Below are 19,941 nucleotides of genomic sequence, written 5' to 3'. Positions count from 1 at the left end.
GTCCTGGGATCTAGCACCAAGTGGAGCCCCGCATTGGGCTCCTGGCTCAGCAAGGAGGCTGCTTCTCCCTCTCCATCTGCCCCTCCCCCCATCAGGCTCGTGCATGCACTCTCACTCTCTCACTCTCAAGTAAAATCTTAAAAAAAAAAAAGTCTATAAAGAACCTTATCAAACTCAACACCTAAAAAACAAATAATCCAGTTAAGAAATGGGCAGAAGACATGAATAGACATTTTTCCAAAGAAGACAAACAGATGGCCAAAAGACACATGAAAAGATGCTCAACATCACTCATCATCAGGGAAATACAAATCAAAACCATGAGATACCACCTCACACCTGTGAGAATGGCTAAAATTAACAGCACAGGAAACAACAGATGTTGGTGAGGATGGGAGAAAGGGGAACCCTTTTACACTGTTGTTGGGATTACAAACTGGTGCAGCCACTGTTGAAAACAGTATGGAAGTTCCTCAAAAAGTTAAAAATAGAACTACCCTACATATGACCCAGCAACTGCACTTCTAGTTATTTATTCAAAGAATATAAAAATATTGATTCGAAGGGACACATGCACCCCAATGTCTATAGCAGCATTATCAACAATAGCCAAATTGTGGAAAGAGCCCAAATGTCAATGGATAATGAAGATGTGGTATATACACAACGGATTATTACTCAGTCATCACAAAGAATGAATTCTTGCCATTTGCAAATATGTGGATGGAGCTAGAGTATATTATGCTAAGCAAAACAAGTCAGTCAGAGAAAGACAAATAGCATATGATTTCAGTCATATGTGGAATTTAAGAAACAAAACAGATAAATATAGGGGAAGTGGGGGGAAAGAGGGGGAAGCAAACCATAAGAGACTCTTAACTATAGAGAACAAACTGAGGGTTGCTGGAGGGGAAGTGGGTGGGATGATGGGCTAAATGGGTGATGAGTATTAAGGAGGGCCACTTGTGATGAGCACTGGGTATTACATGTAAGTGATAAATCACTAAATTCTAGTGATTACACTGTATTATTACACTGTATGTTAACTAACTAGAATTAAAATAAAAAGTTGGAACAAAACAAAAGAAGGATATTTTGTAAAACATGGTCTGTTAAAAGGGAATGATACTTCACCTTACATCATTTAATATAATTTGATAGTTCATTAAATATTCCTTAAATTTAAGTGCTTTTTTTTTTTTTTTTTTTTTTTGCCTAATAGAGGATATGCACCACCCTCGCTCTTCTTCTGGTGACATTCAGAAAAAAGCAGCATTAATAATCAAAGAATTTTAGTACAATTTACAAGAGAAATCATGGAAACTCCCGTAGATAATATTGCAAAGTAGAGAAGAAAGTATTTTTAAGTTCAGCTTTTAAAAAAACAGATGTTATTATAAAATAAATGGGAACAGAGAGAAATAGTCAAATAATACTATCATCTAATTTCAACAAAAGGAAATAATACAATTGTGCTGGCATGCCATTGAGCTGAGATACTGTTCCACATAGAATCACTCAATCTAAACCTACAATGAAGTTTAATTCTGATCTCCCTCACTTTCGTGGGGCGGGGGGGGGTGTAAGATGCCCAACTATTAATTTTTTTTGGATTTTTTAAGGGAAAAGTCCCTCCAATATTCTAAAATGAGATTGTGGTGATAGTTGTGTATCTGCAAATATATTGAAATTGATTGAGTTGTACTCTTAAATCTGGTACATTTTATATAATTGATATTATATCTTCAAAGACCTGATTTTAAAATGTGCCCTCTACTGGGAAACTGGGGTGAATCAGACTACTAATGTGGAAGCTGACTCGTCTTTCTGGCCAGTTACAAAATAGTGGGAGTCTAGGAGGCTTGTGAGGCCAGAGCAGCAGTAAGGATACCATGGGATTCAGCCTGGCCAGCAATGATCAAATTACCTTTGCCTCACTTTTTCCTCTTAAAAAAAAAGAAGGCAGAAATAAACATACTGGTTGAAGAAAAAAGGTTCTTCCATGTACAACTGTTTTTGCCAAGCCCATTCCTTAAAAACAAAACAAAACAAAAAAACCAACAACCCTGAAAATAACTATCAGTCACTAGAATATCTGGTATATACATAATGACCATTAAGTGAAATGAATGAAATGCCAAATGTACTTGAGGTTGCAAAAAAAAAAAAAAAGTAAACTAAACACATTTCATATGGGGGAAAGTAAACAAAAACATATAACTTCATATCATGAAGCACGGGTAGAAATGTTCCATGTTCTACAGGCCACTTTCTTTCTATTGCTATTTGAACTATTCCTAGTATATTTTATATTAGTACACAAATCCATAAATATACCATACATTCATATATACTATTCTAGATGATAACACGTCTTCACATTTCACAGAACAAGAGATAATGCAGAACATGCTGGGATAGATTCTTCCCTTCTGATTCTGAGATGCATGCTAATTTAAAGGGCAAAAAATGCCCCAGTTATCTTTCTTACCAGGCACTGCCTTTCTAAAGTAAAAATACTTCTATTTAACAGGTAATATCTGTGCAATTGTTATTGATTTTAGTAGGTCTTCTACTCTTTCTTTTATAGTGAAATGGTGAAATTAAGATTGTAATAAGATAACTGACTGTTCAAAACCCAAGCCTTATATTGAAAACATATTTTAATTGTATTAAAATACTAATTGATAAGTATTTTTTTGAAATACTGGTTTTTGACACCTTCAATGCCCACCAAATTTTTAAAATGTTTTTCCAAGGAAAAATTTTAATATTAAAAAAACTGAATGGTAGAACAAACCTCCATATCCTATCATCTACTGATCAGACAATTTCAGTATTTTGCTACACCTGTTCTGCCTATCTTCTTCTGTATATATTTATTGCTACATACTTTGAAGAAAATTCTAGACCCATGTCCTCCCACTGCTACGTATTTAATAGGCATCTCTAGAAAAGTATAAAATTGGTGTTAATCAAATTTTCTTTGGTTTGAGACATTACTGAATAGAAATGTTAAAGTAACTATTCGCAATCATGCTATAATAATGCATAAATTTTAAGATTTAAAATGTACAGAAAAGTATTAAAAATTCTAAGTGGCCCACTTCCATTCAAATATATTTTCCTATTAGAAATTATAATCCAAAAGTATAGATAAAATTATGAACATTTTAACATTAAAGAGAAAGCAATGGCAAACTTATTATGTCATGTTTATTTCTCTGATATATTTAAATATTTGTTTGATAATGTGTCTATAATTCTTCCAAATGTTGAAATCAGAAATATAATCTGCCCTTTAGATGTGTAAAACCTTTTCCCCAAAAGTGAGTAAGGCAAGCTTCAAATATAGCAAAATATTTAAAATTCCAGAGTTTAATTTATAATATATAATGCAATTTGTGTATATTGGCAGTAAATATATTAGAATATCATTTCCACATGGGTTCACTTCCACTGATACAGGGTATTATTATCAGTATAAAATTTAAATAAAATTACTTATACTGATGAAACAGCTTTTTAAGAGTTTCACATAAAATATAAGAAATTTAAAGTTATATAAGCACTGATGCGAATACTAAACTAGTGTGCTAATGAATCAATACACTGAATTAGTATTTTAGCTCCAAGAACTGCATTTTGACTTTTATTTAATTATAATTTATATATAATTTTTTACATGTGTACTTCCAGACTATTGAAAATTTAAAAATTTTATTTTAAATACACTTTTACATCTTCATCTTTTTTTCCTACAAATCCCTTTATTTATTTTTTTAAGCTTTTTGTTTTAATCCCAGTTAGTTAAAATACACTGTTATATTAGTTTCAGGTGTATGATACAGTGATTCAACAATTCCATACTCCATTTTTATCTTTTTTACCTTTCTACATATCTATGATTAAACCATACCTTCAAAGTAACCATCTCTTCTGGGCTGTGCCATTTTTGGTGATTTTGTAACAGAAACTTTATTTTCATTGTTTTTGAATAATGCTAGGCAAACCATGGGATCTAGACAAAAAGCAAGGTAAGACAAAAGTTCAGCTCTGGCTTATTCCTTCTCTGGAGCGGCTATATTTTTTTTATGATAGTAAACATAGTAACAAACCATTCATATATTCTTGGTTATCTGATTAAGTACATAGTCAATACTTAATACAAAGCACAGAAATACTAGTAATGTGAAAAAAATTATAAGAAAATTTTCTAGTTATGCCATCATCTTTTTATTTGAGGAATTGCTTCACTATTTATAATTATAGCTTCTTTCTGAAATTCCTGATATTTCTGAGGGAATAAAGTAAAATTTCATAAATGCAAATTAGGTAAAAGGCATTATTACAGGAAAAACCGTATACCCTATTTTTCTCTCTTCTGCATATGAGGAGCTGGGATATAGGAGATGTAAGCAAGACAACTGATAGGATGAGAAATAGAAAAAAGATAATTTCATTAATTTTATAGATAAATTAATGGTTTATCTTTTGCCTTAATATATTATATTTACATAACAAAGAAGTTGTAAAAATTCTATGTACATTTTATAGCCAAGAACATTTTAAACCTATTAATTTTATGAAATAAAGAGGATGATTGTAAACACAGAGCCCTATAATTTATTGGTAATGAAGGATTGGTACAGTTGCAGTTTTTGCTTGTTGAAGAACTGTAAGAAAAGAAAATAGTGATGTAAATAACAGGGGGCAGAAGAAAGAGTAGAAAATTATGCATTTAAACTAGGTTAACATAAAACCACAGGTTAAGGCAACATATATTTTCTTAATATCTTACATCATCTTGCAAAAGGAGACTTTAAGAATCTTTGCTTAATTAATGTCTAATGCAATATGTAATTGAATATGCTAAATGGAAAAGCAGGATTTAAATAGTATAAAGCCCAAATTACATATTTTAAAATTAAAAGCTAAGGTGGTATATTTTTTATAATATTAATTAGAGTTATTTTTCAAGCATGTAGAAACTGAAGATTTCCATTAGTCTAGCAATAATTTGTCATTATTAAGCATGATTTACATGGTTCTCAAGATTAGGGAAAATATTAGTCAATATTTGGGCATACATCATAATCATACGTGACCTAAGGTATTATAAGAGTTGGGTACTTCTATATGAATTCAACATGAATTATCAATAAGAATAACAAATTTTTTAAAACCCTGTGTATATACATTTAATAGAATACATATTATATATCATCTAAGCCATTTACAAAAAAACATACTGACATGTCAAAGGAACATTAGTCAGTCAGGGAAGACAGATTACCATGGGCTTCTTATTCTGTATGATACCTTATAACCAACTGATCTTTCTACACAGTCTCCTGCTCTGCTTGCTTTTCTATTTGATCTATGTGTTTCCTGAGCAAAGACATTACAATTTGACAGACCTGGGTGAGACCCAAGCCCCAACTTTTACTAGCTGTCTGACTGTACAAATTACTATTACCCTCTGCCTTTCCCCTCTCTGTCCAAGAGCAGTAATATTGACTCTGAAATACTACAGTGAGAAATAATGAAATAATGTATGTAAAGCATCAAGACTCATGTTTACATAAGTGGAGGTGCTCAACAAACGGCAGTTAGTAAATACATAATCACAACAGAAATAACAATAATATATCCTACTTGGAAATTCTATTTTTGGAAAATATCTTAAATCCTGCATAGAATAAGGTGGGGTATATAGGATATTAATTGATGGATCCATAATTGGCTTCATCTTATTCATTTTATTGATATAGGACATGGATCTTAATAGCTGTGGATCTTTTATAAATTCCTTGGTATTCCCTTGGGCAAACAGTCTCTTCATGACTTGATTGTAATATGTAATATGTCAATATGTAAAACAGAGATAACAATAGCACTTTTCTCATATTATTATCAAGATTAAATAATACATATAAAGTATTTAGGAGAGTTACCTAGCTCAATTTACTCAAAAAGATAATTTTATTCATCAGGAGCACATAAAGAGTACTACATTTTCAATACCCTTCATTCTAAAACATCGTGATTGCAACCTTAAATTTATTTAAACCTTACAAGTTTGCAAGTTGCAAAGGGATAATGATAAGAAACCAGAAACACAGTAATTCTAGATGGGGAAAAAAAATCACTTGATTTTGATAGTCCCTGGAAATATCACTGTGAAGTAAGATACTACTCTTACCTCAAAAAATACAAAGTCAAGTAGGAAGGTCAAGGGACAAGTTTATTGTAAAGAGTACAGCTAGTGGTAGCTTTTTCTTGCCTTATAAAATCAGTTTTGTACATTTAAATCTACTCCTTTGAGATCATCAATGGCAGACCTATGTTGCTGTTTTTAAAATCTTTTATCTCCCAGTATGACTTGCCCAATGTCTGGGAATTAGGTTTTAAATACATTTTTATAAAACATTTATAGAAACCCATAAAGAAGCTGAGTTTCTATTATGCATGTGGCTCTGTACTTCATTATCTCATTTAAGTAACATAACTTTATTTAGGCATTAGAATATCCTTAAAATTATTTCATCCTCTGTATAATCCCTTTTCAGTTCCTATAGTCCTAATCTTAGCTCACTGGTTGATCTTGTTAACTTCATGTATAAAAATCTTCTTCTCATCCATTTTTGTCTGTACAAGTACATACAAGTACAGGAGTGCTGTAAAATGTTTTAAGTTAAGGCTGAATGACTAGCTGTACTTCAGCATTTTATTTATTTATTTATTTATTTATTTTTAGGAGGGGTAGGGCCAGAGGGAGAGGGGGAGAGGAAATCTTTTTTTTTTTTTAATTTGCCTTCCAGATTTCTCTCTATTTATACATATCCAATCTGTTCTTTTTTTATGTTAATCACCATACATTACATCATTAGTTTTTGATGTAGTGTTCCATGATTCATTGTTTGCGTATAACACCCAGTGCTCCATGCAGAATGTGCCCTCTTTAATACCCATCACCAGGTTAACCCATCCCCCTCACCCCCTCCCCTCTAGAACACTCAGTTTGTTTTTCAGAGTCCATAGTCTCTCATGATGCGTCTCCCCCTCCAATTTAACCCCCTTCATTTTTCTCTTCCTACTATTTTTGTTAACATTTGTTTCAGAGGTATTTGTTTCAGAGGTACAGATCTGTGATTCAACAGTCTGGCACAATTCAGTGCTCACCATAGCACATACCCTCCCCAATGTCTATCACCCAGCCACCCCCTCCCTCCCACCCACCCCCCACTCCAGCAACCCTCAGTTTGTTTCCTGAGATTAAGAATTCCTCATATCAGTGAGGTCATGTGATACATGTCTTTCTCTGATTGACTTATTTCGCTCAGCATAATACCCTCCAGCAGGGAGAGGGAATCTTAAGCAGGTTCCATGCCCAGTGCGGAGCCCAACACGGGGCTCAATCTCACAAACCTGTGATCATGACCTGAGCTGAAATAAGGAGTTAGACACTTAACCAAATGAGCCACTTAGGCACCCCTCTATTCCATTTTTATAAGGCGTATTATTTACTAATTTAAATTTGTCTTCCCAAATAGAAACATATATTTAAATGACTGTAATATACACTCCCAGTCATACACACACATAGTCAAATGTATTTAGTTACTTTTATCTAATTTACTGCTGACTCAGTTAATAGTTATTTATTGAACATCTACCGTATGCCAGGCATGGTATCAGGTTCTGGGAATTCAGTGGAGAATAAGGAGGGTCTTGACCCTCCAGAATGTTACTATTTAAATGGACTTTATTATTGTTTTGTTGAGAGCACACAACAAAATAATGTTTGATCAAAATTCTTATAAATTCTTTTTGGAAATCACTGAAGTAAACAAAATAAATCATCAACAAACTTCATTTTGCCACAGTTTTGTCTATACTGTTCCTTATAGATCCTTAACATTCATTCCTTAGTTACCTTATCATTATGCAAACTGATCTCTTTGCTATATAGCCCATGATGTGCTCAATTCATATTAAAGTTAGCCTACCTTATTTTCTACTTGGCTTCATTCTTGACTATAACTAAATGTTAACATCACAGTCTCAAGCTATTTTCATCACTGAAATAAAATCAGCAAGTATTTGTTGAATGCTTAACATGTACTTGACAATATGCTAGGTATTACAAACAGCTGCAAGATCATTCTTATCCCTAGCTGTGGTCCTACTTTTATAATTAACCTTGTTTGTTTCATCCTATTTTTTCTTCACTGTATGAAATTTGAAATGTGACATGCATAAATATGATAAATGTTGGAAAACCACATTATGTTTTTGTCCTTATATTCTTGGCCCTTAAACTTCTTATCATTTGCTTTCCACCCAAACCCCTATACTCAGAATTCATCCTCTCTAAGGAGTGCTCCAAATGAACCCAAACACTTACTTTTTTCCTCCATCCTGCTCCTCCCAATCTTGCTACCGATTATGCTCACCACTTTTAGGTTATTGACTCACATTTTCAATAAACCAGCAACTTTCATCTTGCACATGATGCTCTCCACTGCAGTTATAAACCTTAAACTTGCCTAGGTATCTGCTAAGTTCCAACACAGATCACAAGGTTTTAAATTACCTCTGTGCATGAGGTAACAGTAAAAACAAAAAGACAAACAAATTAAAACCCCATAAAAACAAGACCAGTCATTACCTGTTTGTGCTTATGTCCATCATATTTATTAAGCAATAACTTACTAGGAATAACAATTATCAGAACACAAACTCAAACTGAGTAAATACAACTCCTCACAATTTTAGATTTCATCCTATGGCTTCAAATCAGTTCCTCTTTCCACTTCGCCTCCTCCTCCTGCTTTTTCTGTTTAAAGCAGATGGCCTCATTTATCCCAATAGAAGTCATCAATACTGAGTCTCCCTGGATGGTTGTCTACACTGCATGTCTCCTTGGCCCCTTTCTTCTTTACTAATCAGCAAACTCAATGGTATTCTTCCTCTATCTGCAACTTTCTTTAAATAATTGACCCCCTGCCTTTTGTCCTATTTTCACTCTCATCTTAAATCAAATATTGTGATGCAGATTCATATCCCTTGGCTAATAAATATATGTATAAGACACAAACAGGAAGTATTATTAGTTTGCAACTAAGCAAATTGTGCTAAAGTTTTTCATGGTAGAAATTTGAATTAAAGCTTCCATAATCAGTGCATTTATGCCCCACCCCCATGAGGATTACTGCTTTGTTAGAGTGGAGGATATAACTGATTCCATTTAATTAAAAGTTTCTATTCTCTGATGCTCCACTTACCATCCACCCTCCCTACCCTCACAGAGATGGCCAGTCTCCAGCAGTTTTATGGACAATGTTGCCCTCTGGTGGCAGGTTCAAGTTGGCAGGTTATCCATATAAGATAGATAAATCTATCTCCATGTATATTTGAAAATTACTAGTAAATGTTTAAGTGTTTAACAGAATTTAGGTATATAAAATATCATTTTAATTTATTAGTAAGTAAAAGTTTAAAATTATGGCCATTATTTTAGGCAAATTTAAATAAGTAGCATATCACAGATTGTTTGAATTGCAAACTGGAAAGGTACTAGAAAGTTCTTTTTCTATAAGAAGAAAACCAGAGGTACAGAGCCTTAAATGATTCATTCACAGATACAAAGTGACATAAGTGCATAAGTGCTACATTATTAACCTAGTATAAGATTAAAGTATCATAATTGGAGGGGATCCCAGGGCTTTTCTTTTACATGACTTCATCCTCAACCTTACCTTGAATATTTCTATTCTGAATATATGTTGTGAGGGGCAGTAGAGAAAAAGAATAAGGAGAATTTAAAGGTCATCATTAAGTTTTACATTTCAGAATTCAAATTATAAAGAAAAAAATTGCTTCTATTTCATCAATCTAATATTTTGATCAAACAAAAGCTTAACAGAGATATAAAACCTCCCACAGTAGTAAGAATGCAATTTGGTTTACAATCGTGTAATTAAAGTAATGATTCCCATAAAAAATTATACAACTGCCATTTGGATTTTTACCTAACAGATCACGCTTAATGACCACTGTCAAAATGTTAAATTAAAGATGTCTGGTTGTCCTTTTACATTTGTTATCCTACCATGCCACCTTGTGACAGATAAAAATGGCTTAATTTTTGCCTGATGATGATTATGTCTAATTTTTGTTCATTAATACAATGGTTTTTCTGTATGAGCATAGATTCCTTATTAAAACTTGTGTTCAAACCTGTTATTTACTGTGCTGATTTATTAAAAATGAACTCAACAACAAAAATCTCTTAGTTACAAGAATTAGCAAGAAAGACCTATATATTTCCAGAGACATAGTCTAACAAAATAAACTTTGCTTTAGCTTCACTATCAGAAGTTTCTGCAAACACTGTAAATATCTTTGAAGAAGTAGATCTTGAACATAAATAAGTAATAATTATTTGTGGAACTTTGACTGAATCAGTACTTAAGCTGCTTCTGATTATTTGAACTTCCCCCAGGAGTTCCATAAACTTTCATTGTTCTCAAAACAGCTATTTAAAGAATTTTTGTTGATATTATTGAAGATGAATAAAAATATACATCGAAGCAATAAAAAAGTTTATCAAACTACCTTAACTTACTGTACTGGATTCTACTTCCCCAGGATTGAAAGAAAGTCTCACTATTGTTAAGAGTTTGGAGTTACTATTACCCTGGGAACTACCAGATGGTAGTCAGTTCATCGAGTTCTGATGAACTTAATAGGAGTTTTCATCATAGGAGTGTGGGAAGCACAATGCAAGTTGAATGGAACACATACTTACATTTTCTTTAAAAATGCTTAAAATTTCAATCTTTGAATCCTGGCAAACTTTTAGTACGCAACAAAAAAATACTACAGTTATCTCAAAAAGATAACACTAATATAAACACAAAAAAAGGAAAGTTGAAATTTGTGAATATAAAAATAAATCATCAGAAATTTATCAATAAAGTGTTATGCCAAGAAATATCAGCAATTTCTTGGAAACCAATGGTATTTTGGTTATTTTCATTTTTGTTTAAAATAATTTGTTTAAAATTATTAAAAAAAACAAATCATTTTGTTTAAAATAATATATATATTTTTTTAGAATTCCATGGTATTAATGATTAAAAATAATAAGTGGGAAAATTAATAAAGAAAAAATGAGTCTTGTGAATGGTTCTTTGTATACTTAAGCTAGAATTATAAGATAAATATAGATTCTCTGCTTTTCTCAGGACTAATGGTACTTTTATGAAAACATTTCACTGACTTTAAAATCACTGTAAAAGAAGCTGATGAAAAAGAAAAACTCAAAACAGCTTTCAAAAAGAGGTCACAATTGGGGAGGGTATGTGCTATGGTGCTGTGAATTGTGTAAGACTGATGAATCGCAGACCTGTACCTCTGAAAAAATAATACATTATATGTTAAAAAAAAAAGATAGTAGAAAGGAAAAATGAAGGGGGGAAATGGGAGGGGGAGACGAACTATGAGGGACTATGGACTCTGAGAAACGAACAGGGTTCTAGATGGGAGGGGGGTGGGGGGATGGGTTAGTCTGGTGATGGGTATTAAAGGGGGCATGTACTGAATGGAGCACTGGGTGTTATACGCAAATAATGAGTCATGGAACACTACATCAAAAACTAATGATGTAATGTATGGTGATTAACATAACATAATAAAAAAAAGAAAAAAACTAATGATGTAATGTATGGTGACTAACATAATAAATAAAATAAAATAAAAAAATAAATTAAATTAAAAATAGGTCACATTACTTATATTAAGCCTATGAGTCCATGAGTAAATATTTATAAATCTATAAGTAAGTGCTAAGTTATACACAATATGCAAATAATTTTAAGTAGTTTTAATTATGAATTTAAAATCATAATGACCTGCTATTTCTTGCCCTGACACTATAAACTACTCCACTATTAAGTAATGATACTAAAATGATTAGAGGTATCCAAAGAAAGAAATGATTTGGAGAATCAAATGGGATAGAAGAAAGGATGCCTCTAAACATTTCCCAAGTTCCCCATAATCCTGAAGATATACATTGTATTTCTTTTCCAAAGTGTCAAGTTGTGAGGCCCTCATAGCTAATATTCATGAAACTAACAAATTTATAGAAATAATTTATCGAATAATCAAGCAATTTAAAAACACAAAGGAATAAGCACATGAAGCAGATACTCTTTAGAATCAACACTTGTCAAAGTGAACCAACTTAGAAATAAATTATAGCATAATTCTCAGTACACAATAGATAGAATAATCAATAACAAAGTAAATAAGAAACAGAGAAAGTGAAAATAGCATTTAAGTGTATAACAAATCATTTAATGTAATAACATAATTTTCACTAAGTTTCCTTGAGTTTTCAGAATTATTACCTTAGACATACTCATATCTGTGCATTTCATTTCTGTTCTTATTAAATATTATTAAATATGATTTGGTAAATAATATTTTAAAAGAATTTATCTTCAATATCAGACACACAATTATTATTCAAAGAGCAATCATCACCCACCTAATTTTTTCCTTAATTTCTTTGATTTCATCTTCTGTGCTCTCTTCAACATTTGCTGAGCAGTAGCAATATCCTTAAAGCCCCTAAAAAGATTAAATTTAATAAAGGCAAAACAAATATCCAGACCATATTAATATATGCATATGCATATAAACATACATATCTGAACTATATTATACTAAAACAAATTTAGATTCCCATTTAAGAATTTATAATTTAGCAGATATACAGTTTCTTAAAAACTAGTAATTCCTAACGTCTTGAAAAATATCTACCCTGATCATTTAAAAGTCTCTCAATTTCTTCATATTTTAGTGTAAAATAGACCACATACCATTCTTTTGAAATTTTTTCTTCTTTTTCAGTTTTTAGCAAACTCTTTCTGCTGGTCTTTGATTCAGGTGTCCAAGATAAAGTCCTATTTTCTGATCTGGCAATAGAAAAAAACTACACTAACTGAATCAACACAAGTATATCAGCACTTTTTAAAACTACAAGCTGTTTATGTTGTCTCAAACTTGGAAATAAAATCCATTTAAGTTACAGAAAAACTTTATCTTGAAAAGTAATAAAAGTCTGCCATTAATTTAAAATGTTTACATTTCAATTACTTGAAGCATATTTCAATCCTTTTGCTGAAAGAAATGCAACACTAGAATTTTTATTCTAATCCTTATCTCTACCTATATAGTAGTATTTAAAATTTCACTTGTTTACAGCAATTAATGACATTATCTCACTGACACTTTTGTTGTTGCTTTAATGAAGCTACCTCATACATTTTTTTTATTGAAAACCCCATAAAATGATTACACTTTTAACATTAAATGCCTTTCCATCTTCCAAACAAGTAAACTTGTACCTAATTTTCATCACTTTACTACTTTTGTAATAATTATAATACTCTCCTCATGGGTCAATCCTCTAAAAGAGTAAGTTAGCTTACCTGCTATTAAACTGTGGGTGTTCTGATGAAAACAAACCTTCTTTCTCATTACATAGCCATGCTTGAGCTGGATGATTTGGTAAATTCAGTGAAGTATCATCATATTTTAAGGTTCCAGAAAACTTATCAGGAAAATAATGTATATTAAGTATAAAATAAATTGAAAAATTCTAGTATTTATATCATATTACTTTACATGAGTATTACTGAGTAGTGTCCCAAGGGAAACACATATAAAAATTGAAAATTATAATAAAATTAAATTTATATAATACACATTTTTTATTGTAGTGATGAGGGATATGCTTTTTGGTATTGTTTGCATATACAGAATGATTAATTGCAAAGATCTTAAAAAATATCAGAAAACAAAAACTTCAAAGATTATCAGATAAATAACAGATATTGCAGTCCATTGACCTCTGACTGAGAATCTTCAGCTGTTGCCCTCTTAATGCATATTTTTGTATTTTTAAAGTGCTGTCAACTAGTGATTTTAGTCCACTGCCAAATATGCAGCTGAAGTATATCATTTTTTTTTTTTTTGCTACTGTGAAATAAAGTGTTGAAAGAAATCCAAAATAAAGAAAAAAATTAGGGGCAAATGAAAGAAAAGCTATATGAAAAATTACATCTGGGGATGAGGAGGAAGTCAGAGGCTTCTAAAAGTAATTGTGTTTTTCAAGTCAATAAATTGCATTATTAATCACTGCAGCACAGCATAACCTTAAAAAATGAGCAAAGATGGAGCACTAAGAGATTTCCATGACATGTTACCTTTGGCCAGTGCAGCTGGTTTGGGAGAAGCAGTGTTTGTGAAGGGAAGCGGGTGGAATCTAAAGTTAGCCATTCTTTCTCTAAGGCAGCCTGCACAAATAATAAACATTAATGTACATAATTTAGTTTGCATAATTTTTACAAAGAGTCTTTCAAATTGTCTTTTATACGACAAATGTTAAGAGAGTATATCGGAATTTTTATTTACAGGAAAATGTGCTACTTGCTACTGTGAGATGTTATACATCTGTTTAATGCAAACATTGTAAAAAAAATTAAAGACTTTTCATCCCTAAGTGGGATAAAGTGAGAATTTGAGTACTTAAGTGTTCCAAAAAATAAGAGGTGCAGATTGTTCAGTGTATTTAACTGTTTGATAACCATGATTCTGAGCCAACTCCAGATGTAACTGAGGGAAATAATCTTTTATCTCTTTATAATGCAAATTTTAATATTTTCTACTAAACCTCACTATTGAAAATTTATGGTATTTTAACACATTAGTATCAGTTTTTCCATAAACACTGTCTATAAGACAGCTTTTACTTAATTTCTTTCAAAAATTTCACAAATTTTCTGAATAGATGGAAAAAGGAATTTTGTGGCAACATAAAAATCATGGATCTGAATATTATAGTCTCTACTTCAAGTGTATGAATGATAAAATGTAAATTTAAACTTTGAATTGATACTATTATAAGTCCCTTCACTCTTTATCTTAAAACATCTTTACTCCATTTATGTAATTACCAAGTTTATTTTATCTTTTGACAATGGAACTATACTAAGTATGCTATTGTTACATCATTTAGGATATAATTATCTAAATTTTATTGCCTGGATTAACTAATATGGTTTAGAATAAACTTCTGTGGTTCTATAACATTTTTTGAATCTTTACAAAAAAGATCAGAATGCCCATGAACTTGTTTTTTAAAAGGCTGTAAAAAAATCAGACACTTGTTATTTTTATTTTTTTGAAGATTTATTTTTTAAATTTTATTTATTTATTTATTTATTTAGATTTTATTTGAGAGAGAGATAGCATGAGCAGGGGGAGGGGCAGAGAGAGAGGGGAAGCAGACTCCCCACTGAGCAGCGAGCCCTATGCGGGCTTTGATCCCAAAACCCTGGGTTCATAACCTGAGCTAAAGGCAAATGCTTAGCAGACTGAGTCACCCACGTGCCCCTTTTTAAATATTTATTTATTTTAGAGAGAGGGAGAGCACGAAGGGAGAGGCAGAGGGAGAAGGAGAGGGAGAGAGAATCTCAAGCTGACTCCACACTGAGCAGGAGCCTTACATGGGGCTCAGTCTCATGACCCTGAGATCATGACCTGAGCCGAAACCAAGAGTTGTATGACTAACTGACTGCACCTCCCAGGTGCTCCCATAATCAAACATTTATGATTTAAAAACTAGAATGATTATATTCTGAGAAGAACTAAATGGAATTTTTCATTTATACAATTTCAGTGTTTCTTGACTATATCTTGAAAGACCATTGGGAAGGAAAGACTAAGACATCCTGACCATAGGCTAGCAGTGCAATGATAGACTTCTACTTAGAGCTCTTAGTCTTAGAATACCTATTTAAATTCATGTTATTTGAATACATATGTAAATAGGGCACCTCTACTCAGTTGACAGGTACATTGTCCCATTTTTTCCAGGCAGACATTATTAACATACATATCACAGCTATATATATGTTATATATGTTTTAAGAACACCTATCTGGTTTAAAAAGGGCTATTTTATGCAAACAGGATTCAAGGTTCAGATTTTTTAATTCTTTCTTTTGTATGGCAAATAGAGAAAAATCCAGTTCTATCCCAGGAAAGATTAAGGCCCATGGCAGAGCAGCTATCATCAAATTCGTATTGTTACGTTGGTGAAAACTACTAAAGTGAAGAGAGAATGTGAAGATGTGGAGACAATATGATAAAAGGCAATGTGCCAGAGGATTCTGGGAAGATGGTGGAGGAGGAAGAAACGGGACCAACTTAGAAAATGATTGCACTTGCAGAATCCAGCTGGAGTCTATTGAAGGCTTATAACTTCCAGGGGAAAACTCAGATGGTAAATAGTGGTTAATTTTAGTCAATTTCAGCTTTTTAACACAGCTGCCAGCTCTAACCCAGGCCCTGAGTTAGGCAGCTATTCATGTGTTCCAGGAGTAGCTTGCATATAGCTTGTAGAGCCAGAGTGGACAATAAGGACCCTGTCCTCCAAACATGGTGATCTGTGCATGATCACTGATTACTTCTGATCACAGAGGTGCAAAGAGGTGGGTGTCCTTGTACTTCCCATCTTTTTGCAAGCCCCTGCCCTACCAGCTAAGTGATCTCCAGGGGATTTAATGGGCTGGTGTCCTTCCCCACCCCTTCATTTTTCTCTTTTTCATCTTTTGGGAGCCAGATATCAAAGACTAGGATGCTCATTTTTTAAAAAAATCTAGAATATTCAAAAGCACTGCATATATGTGGTAAATTAGAAAGTCAACATACATATCTAGGGAAAGACACAGCTCAGAAAAGACCTGAGAAGACCTTAAGTTTATAACTCAGGCTGATCTTCAGCACAAAGACAGCCTACAATAATACAAAAACAAACATAATAAAAGCAAAAACAAAACCCCAGCAAACCCTGGGGAAGAGAATCTAATTTCTAGAATTACCATAATTATTATATCAATGTCCAATTGTAAATTTAAAAAAGTCACAAACCATTCAAAGAAACAGAAAAATTTATGGCCCATTCAAAGGAAAAATAAATAAATCAAGCAAAACTATCCCTAAAAAAAGACCTCATAGCAGATTTACTAGGCAAAGATTTTTAAATAATTGTTTTGAAGATATTCAAAGAAATAAAAGGAGAAAAAATGATGTATAAACAAAATGGAAATATCAATTAAGAGAGAGAAAATCTAAAGAGAAATCAAGAAGAAATTTTGGAGCTGAAAAGTACAGTGGCTGAAAAGAAATATTCCTTAGTGGGATTCACTAGAGACATATTTCTCTGAGTAGGCAAATAAAAGAATCAGTGAACTTGAAGATAGGACAATGGACATTATCAAGTTTGAGGAATAGAAAAAAAAAGATTGAAGAAAAATGAATAGAACCTAAGGGACCTGTGAGATACCATCGAGCAGACCAACATGTGTATCATGGAAGTCATAGAAGGAATAGAGAAAGAAAGAAGCAGAGTGCATATTTGAAGAAATAATGGCCAAAATTTTCCCAAATTCAATGACAGACCTGAATATAAACATCCAAAAATCTCAAAGAACTTGAAATACAATGAACTCAGAGACCGACACCGAGACACATAATGAAACTTTCAGAAGCCAAAGACAGAGAGAATCTTGCAAGAAGCCAATGAGAAGTAACTTGTCACATATAAGGAATCCCCAATAAGACAGCTAGCAGATTTCTTTTCAGAAACTTTGAAGTCCTGAAGGCAGTGAGCTGATATATTCAAAGTGCTAAAAGTTAAAAAAAAAAAAAACTGTCAACCAAAATTCCTGTATTGTCAAAACTGTCCTTCAAAGTCAAGAGAGAATTAAGATAGTCCCAGATAAACACATGCTGAGAGAGTTTATTACCTTTAGATCTGCCCTGAAATAAATGCTAAACAGAGTCCTGCAGGTTGAAGTGAAGAGACAAGCAGTAACTGGAAGTCATATGAAAAAAACAAAGATCTCAGTAAAGATAAATACATGAGAAATTATAAAAGCCAATATTTTTGTAACAACAGTTTGTAACCCTACTTTTTGTTTTCTATATGATTTAAGGAGACTAATACATAAAAAAAACAATTATTAGTTTAAAAGCTAGTATTATTGTAACTTTGGTTTATAACTCCACATTTAGTTTCCTACATAATTTAAGACTCTAGTGCATTTAAAGGAATTATTGGTTTATGTCTATAAAGAAGTAATTTTTGTGATATCAACAACTGAAAGGAGTGGCAATGGAACTGTAAAGGAGCAAGTTTTGGGATGTTATTGAAGTTAAGAGGGTATAAATTCAAACTGCAGTGTTACAACTTTAGAATATTAAGGGGGATTGAGGAGTTATTGTTTAATAGCTATATAGTTTCAGTTTTACAGGATGAAGAGAGTTCTGGATATGGATTAAATGATGGTGATGGTAAAACAACTTTATGAATTATTTAATACCATTGAATGTACACTTAAAAATTAAGATAGTAAATTTTATGTGTATCTTACTAAAATAAAAAATTGGAAGAAAAATTCATGTATTTATTTATTTATTTATTTATTAAAGGTCATGTGCCACTTGAGGACTAAGTGTGGAAAGGACCAGTATCGCCAGGCAAGGAGCCTTATTTATACAGTTGTGTACACACACACACACACACACACACACACACACACACACACACACAAACTTCTTTTCTTTTAAGCACCTGCCAACCATCTCCTATTTTATATTCTCCGGGACTCCAGCTGTTTTCTTTCTACAGCAGGACAAAGATTCACAGTGATTTCTTTGCAATATCACATAGATGTTGATGAAGTCTCTTTCTTAAGCTATATAAAGTCTGGAGAAAAATTCAGTCTTTAAATTATCTAAAAGTAGAGAAAACTTTGAAAATAGTTTTTCTTGGTTTTTAGTGCAAGGTCACAAACTTTTATAAGATTCCAGAACAATTCTTTAACCACTATCTCAGAAATTTCTAGAAGCATAAAGAGAAGGCTTAGTATAAAATGCTAAAGATACTTTTAGTAATTATATAATCACAACCAAAAACTGTTACAAAGACTACTGATTTATGTGAGTTCAAGCTTATTAATATCTAGTATATTTGGCAGTACTTCGAATGTTGAAAAAACATCTCAAAATGTCAAGAGGAATTGGCCAAGAATATATACTACTGTTTTAAAAATGTATATTAATATATCATGCTTACCACTGGGCATTTATACAAATTTCAGTTATTGCTTAAGAAAACCTTCTGTTCAGATATTCTTTAACTTACAACTGAGGATCTGGAAAGCTTTCTGATTATTAGAAGACTACTAGCAAATTTACTTACATATTAAAAATGAACTTGAACTTAGATCTGTAACTTTGTGTTCACAATCGAATGTTTGATCAGATATACATGTATTTGGCTTTTGACCAGAGAAGAAATCATTATTCTACAATTCAACTTTGAGAATCTAGAATATAAAGCTATCAGGAAGAAGAGCTACAAATAACATTCATGTTTATTTGTGTGTGGATATACAAAATTTTTCAGGCCATCTACCGTAATCCTATCATTTGATGCATGAAATTAGGATCAGACTTGCCCTAAGTCACAAGTCAGTGAAAACTGAACAAGTCCTAGAAATGCCAAAAGCCATGACTTGATGTCTTTCCTCCTCCCTTCGCTATCCCCTCCCCTGTCCCAACACTTTCCTCCTCTTCTGCCCAACTTGCCTCTTACTATCCCCAGAATAATTCTTTCTAATACTTCCTGATAATTTTTGGAGCATCTTAGAATCCTTACAGTTTGAAAACTTGGCCAATTATGAATCTCAAATCTCACTTTCTAAACCCTCTCCTCTGGGGTGCCTGGGTAGCTCAGACGGTTAAGCACCTGACTTCAGCTTAGGTCAAGATCTCAGAGCCCTGGGGTGGAGC

General features: G+C 32.4%; 1 protein-coding gene across 2 annotated transcripts in view; it reads right to left on the bottom strand.

Moving 5' to 3' along the window:
- The window catches only part of LRRIQ1 (leucine rich repeats and IQ motif containing 1), a 211,864-nt gene that overhangs the window by 92,287 nt on the left and 99,636 nt on the right, over positions 1-19,941 (bottom strand). The window contains exons 18-23 of one of the 2 annotated variants that reach the window (XM_088025657.1): positions 14,286-14,375; positions 13,509-13,630; positions 12,897-12,992; positions 12,563-12,645; positions 9,765-9,788; positions 3,920-4,003 (exon numbers count right to left, since the gene is read on the bottom strand). In XM_088025657.1, coding sequence (XP_087881783.1) covers positions 3,920-4,003; positions 9,765-9,788; positions 12,563-12,645; positions 12,897-12,992; positions 13,509-13,630; positions 14,286-14,375 — 499 coding nt within the window. Of the gene's footprint in view, positions 1-3,919; positions 4,022-9,764; positions 9,789-12,562; positions 12,646-12,896; positions 12,993-13,508; positions 13,631-14,285; positions 14,376-19,941 lie in introns of both variants that reach the window. The other variant, XM_088025656.1, reaches the window with a different exon arrangement.

The sequence above is a fragment of the Eumetopias jubatus genome, unplaced genomic scaffold (genome assembly GCF_037043125.1).
Source record: "Eumetopias jubatus isolate StellerSeaLion01/CBP00866 unplaced genomic scaffold, mEumJub1_p1.0 scaffold_8, whole genome shotgun sequence".
In the NCBI taxonomy this organism is placed as follows: Eukaryota; Metazoa; Chordata; class Mammalia; order Carnivora; family Otariidae; genus Eumetopias; species Eumetopias jubatus.
This window is presented reverse-complemented; position numbering and strand designations above follow the sequence as displayed.